The 5,302-nt window shown below is 42.0% G+C and overlaps 1 protein-coding gene across 1 annotated transcript; it reads left to right on the forward strand.

Annotated features, from left to right (window-relative positions):
* The first annotated feature begins 594 nt into the window (after positions 1-594).
* Positions 595-5,092, forward strand: LOC117854517 (ABC transporter B family member 4). The gene is made up of 10 exons (XM_034736738.2): positions 595-768; positions 878-1,099; positions 1,205-1,443; positions 1,531-2,056; positions 2,147-2,420; positions 2,524-3,163; positions 3,247-3,475; positions 3,662-3,928; positions 4,009-4,272; positions 4,353-5,092. Exons 1-10 carry the CDS (start codon positions 610-612, stop codon positions 4,995-4,997), a joined length of 3,465 nt encoding a protein of 1,154 aa, XP_034592629.2. The 5' UTR covers positions 595-609; the 3' UTR covers positions 4,998-5,092.
* The last annotated feature ends 210 nt before the right edge of the window (positions 5,093-5,302 follow it).

A 5,302-nucleotide genomic window follows, 5' to 3' on the forward strand; every position in this document is an offset into this window, starting at 1 on the left:
TGCATTCTTTTTCGAAACATGAGTACATTTCTCACCCTGCTGCTGTTCCACTTTACTTTCCTTTCAGGCACTTCTGAATTTTGTCTACCTGGGCATTGCAACAGCGGTTGTGTCCTTTCTCCGTAAGTACGAGTAGACTTTGCTAACCCTTTCAATCTTCATATCCGCTTGCACTCTGCATCACAAGCTGACATTGCTGCAAATCCTGCTGCAAACGATCCCATCGATAGTAAAAAGAATCTTGCATTACGTACAATAAAAAGATAAGCTTAACAAAAAGAAGCTTGTCGCATATACCAGCTTGCGCTCATACCAGTGTGTCAACTTTCAAACATGGAAGCTGTCATCACGGAGCAGAGTCCAACTTTGACTTTTGTTATGTACTTTCAAAGAAGGGTACAGAAAGTTTGTGTTCAGCAGTTCATGATAGTGGTTACAAAGCCAACATGTTTAGATACAAGAAAAGGTGTACGATTAAAGCATTGCTTCGTCAGCAAACTGATTTTAGAAAAATCTAGTGCATGTTTGAGGCATATATATGATGCTCGTAGCCTCATACCAATATAATTGAATTCAATGCATTTTTGTGCAGAGGTGTCATGCTGGACAATGACAGGAGAAAGGCAGGCAACACGAATTAGATCTCTGTACCTTAAATCTGTCCTGAGACAAGAAATAGCATTCTTTGATGTAGAAATGACAACTGGGCAAGTAGTTTCAAGGATGTCTGGTGATACCGTGTTGGTTCAGGATGCCATTGGTGAGAAGGTAAATAGCTCCCCTCTATAAAAATGAAGAGTGCAGAAGCAAACTTTCTGTTGACTATCACCAGCTTATATCGAAACTTGCACAATTTGACTCTTACGATACTCTTCAGGTCGGCAAGTTCCAACAACATATTGCTACCTTCATAGGTGGCTTTGTAATAGCATTCATAAAAGGATGGCTTTTATCTCTTGTCATGTTGGCATGCATACCTCCAGTTGTTGTGGCTGGAGGAATGGTCTCAAAAATGCTTTTTAAAATCTCTAGCAAGGGGCAAACATCATACGGTGAAGCAGGGAATGTAGTCGAACAGACGCTTGGGGCCATTAAAACAGTGAGTTCAATGCACTCGGTGACTGAATAACGACAAAGAGAAATCACTACATTTTCAATGTGACATGCACTCACCGGTTTTCTTCTGGCTACATCTGTAAAACAGGTTGTCTCCTTCAACGGTGAGAAGCAGGCTATTGCAGCGTACAATAAACTCATACACAAGGCATACAAGGCAGCTGTTGAGGAAGGAATTACCAATGGTTTTGGCATGGGGTCTGTTTTCTGTATATTTTTCTCAAGCTATGGTTTAGCCATATGGTATGGTGGCAAGTTGATTCTTAGCAAAGGTTACTCAGGAGGAGATGTCATCAATATCTTGTTAGCTATAATAACTGGGGCAATGTGAGTTTCTCTAAATCGAGATAAAGAAATTCTTATGATGATCCATGTTGTATGACCCATGTTGTCGATTTCCAACGTTTTGTGCAGGTCGTTAGGTAATGCAACACCCTGCTTGGCAGCCTTTGCAGAAGGACGATCTGCAGCATACAGATTGTTCGCAACAATCAAGAGGAAACCAGAAATTGACCCTGACGACCCAAGCGGCAAGCAGTTAGAAGGCATCAAGGGTGATGTTGACCTAAAGGATGTGTACTTTAGCTACCCAGCAAGACCAGATCAACTAATATTTGATGGATTCTCATTACATGTGTCTAGCGGCACTACAATGGCTATAGTTGGGGAGAGTGGAAGTGGCAAGTCAACTGTCATAAGTCTTCTAGAGAGATTCTATGATCCACAGGCTGGTGAGGTTTTAATTGATGGCATTAACATTAAGAGTTTGCGGCTTGATTGGATAAGAGGGAAGATCGGTCTTGTTAACCAAGAACCATTGCTCTTTATGACATCTATCAAAGATAACATATCATATGGCAAAGAGGATGCAACAATTGAAGAGATCAAAAGAGCAGCTGAGCTTGCTAATGCAGCAAATTTCATTGACAAATTGCCCAACGTATGCCACAGATCCAATGAATTAACTTCTGTACATCCTGTATCTTATATTGAGCTCAGTGCTAATATTTTTCTGTTTCTCTCATACCAGGGCTATGACACGATGGTTGGCCAACGTGGCGCTCAGCTCTCAGGGGGCCAAAAGCAAAGGATTGCTATTGCAAGAGCAATAATTAAAGACCCCAGAATTCTGTTGTTAGATGAGGCGACTAGTGCATTGGATGTTGAGTCAGAGAGGATTGTTCAGGAAGCACTGAATAGGATCATGGTGAATAGAACAACAATTGTGGTTGCACATCGTCTGAGTACTGTGAGGAATACCGATTGCATATCAGTTGTTCAACAAGGGAAAATAGTTGAGCAAGGTTAGGATCCCTTCTCCATTGTGCATAGTACATTTGCATTCATTACATGCACACCATGTTTTAACTAAGCAATCAATTCCTTGAATCTAAAAATATTTCACAGGACCCCATGATGAATTGATAATGAACCCTGATGGTGCTTATTCTCAACTTATTCGTCTGCAAGAAAGCCAAGAAGAAGAGGAACAGAAATTAGAACGTTGCATGTCTGATAAAAGGTCTAAAAGTAGAAGCCTCTCACTGAAGCGATCGATAGGCAGAGGTTCTGCAGGAAACAGCAGTCGGCATTCTTCGACGGTCCCATTTGGTATGCCTGGTTCAGTTGAGTTGCTCGAAGACAATGATACAAACGGGGAGAATCAGAAAGAGCAGGCTGATGATAGTGAGGCCCCAAAGAAAGCTCCTATGGGACGGCTTGCTGCTCTAAACAAGCCAGAGGTACCGATTCTTTTGTTAGGAGCACTAGCTGCTGGAGTGCATGGAGTGCTTTTTCCAATGTTTGGGCTATTGATCTCCAATGCCATCAAAACTTTCTATGAGCCGCCTGACAAACTAAGAAAGGATTCAAGCTTTTGGGGTTTGATGTGTGTTGTGCTGGGTATTGTATCGATAATATCAGTACCAGTGGAGTTTTTCTTGTTTGGTGTCGCAGGGGGGAAGCTTATCGAGCGTATTCGTGCCTTGTCATTTCGGAGCATTGTGCACCAAGAAGTTGCTTGGTTTGATGATCCCAAAAACTCCAGGTTGACTACCATCGTTTTGTTCAATGTAGTATTTTCTTTATTTCTACTTAAGGGATTACTAATGGCCAAATTCCATCTTACAGTGGAGCACTTGGTGCAAAGTTGTCAGTTGATGCTCTGAATGTCCGAAGATTAGTGGGTGATAACTTGGCCTTGTTAGCTCAGGTCACCTCATCGCTAATCACTGGATTGGTCATTGCTTTTGTGGCAGACTGGAAGCTCACATTGATCATCCTTTGTGCAATGCCACTATCGGGTGCTCAAGGATATGCACAAGTTAAGTTTTTGAAGGGCTTCAGTCAAGATGCCAAGGTAATATATGTAAAAAAACAGGCCTTCAGGTTGTTCTTGTCATTATACAAAATATGAAATAACAATTGAAACTAAGATCTGCATTTATTTTGTCATTGAGGTCTTCAAATTACATAAGAATAATGATCACTCTAGATATTATATTTTGAATACATGCTAAATGACAATGTATTGTTGTTTCTGCAGATGCTGTATGAAGATGCAAGTCAAGTGGCCACTGATGCTATCAGTAGTATCAGGACTGTAGCTTCTTTCTGTGCTGAGAAAAGAGTCATGGCAATCTATGATCATAAATGTGAAGCTTCAAAGAATCAAGGGGTCAGAACAGGAATGGTTGGTGGCCTTGGTTTTGGTTTCTCATTCATGATGATGTACCTTACATATGGCCTTTGTTTCTATGTTGGAGGGCAATTCGTGCGTCATAACAAATCTACTTTTGCAGACGTTTTCATGGTTAGAAAATGCATCATGTCAATAGTATTTTCTTCCTTCAACTTCCTATTGAAGATTTGATTTTAACACGTGTCTTGCAGGTTTTCTTTGCACTGATGATGGCAACAATTGTCATATCTCAAACAAGTGCATTGGCTTCTGATTCTACAAAGGCGAAGGATTCATCTGTCTCCATATTTGCTTTATTGGACCGAAAGTCGAAAGTTGACTCAAGCAGTGACGAAGGTTTGATATTAGACGAGGTCAAGGGTGACATCGACTTCAGACATGTTAGCTTCAAGTATCCAAGCCGTCCAGATGTTCAAATCTTCAGTGATTTTACCCTACACATACCCTCCGGGAAGGTTAGCCTAACATCTCTCTGCAATGCAATATCTTCTCAGTGATATAATCAGTTGCTTACTCCTTTTATGGTTTTACACAGACTGTTGCACTTGTGGGAGAGAGTGGCAGTGGAAAATCAACAGTAATTTCTTTGCTGGAACGATTCTACAATCCTGACTCTGGTACCATCTCACTAGATGGGGTAGAAATCAAGAGCCTAAAGGTCGATTGGCTAAGGGACCAAATAGGGCTGGTGGGCCAAGAGCCTGTGCTCTTCAACGACACAATCCGCGCCAACATAGCATATGGGAAGCACGGGGAGGTCACTGAGGAGGAGCTCCTGAAGGTCGCAAAGGCAGCCAATGCGCATGAGTTCATATCAAGCCTTCCCCAGGGGTATGACACCACTGTTGGAGAGAGGGGGGTTCAGCTATCTGGTGGCCAGAAGCAGCGGGTGGCCATCGCAAGGGCCATACTAAAAGATCCAAAGATTCTTCTTCTTGATGAGGCAACGAGCGCCTTGGATGCTGAGTCTGAGCGAATTGTGCAAGATGCCTTGGACAATGTCATGGTTGGCAGGACCACAGTTATTGTGGCACACCGCCTCTCGACGATCAAAAGTGCTGATATTATTGCAGTTCTCAAGGATGGCGTGATTGTGGAGAAAGGAAGACATGAGACGCTGATGAACATCAAAGATGGATTCTACGCTTCGCTAGTTGAACTTCGTTCAGCTTCGTCATAGTACCTAGGTTAAGAATTTTGTTCGCATCACTAGGCATTGTACATCTTCCTTGATTCTTCTCTTTGTTTTTATATAGTTATATGGTGTGCTACGAATTCATTGGGATTTACCGATTTACAGAAGAACTTCGAGAAGTAAACTTCTCTTTGCATCACTGTAAGCTTTTGGTTGACATTTTGAACTATGGACTCTGTGTAGATACGCAAAGAGGTCATGATTTGTGCAACTATGTGGCTCTACTGATCCCCGAAGTACAACGCAAACTTGTTTGGAAGGGCAGTTTGGATCCTGATCCTTAAGATTTA

This window comes from Setaria viridis, chromosome 5 (assembly GCF_005286985.2).
Source record: "Setaria viridis chromosome 5, Setaria_viridis_v4.0, whole genome shotgun sequence".
NCBI classification, from domain to species: domain Eukaryota; kingdom Viridiplantae; phylum Streptophyta; class Magnoliopsida; order Poales; family Poaceae; genus Setaria; species Setaria viridis.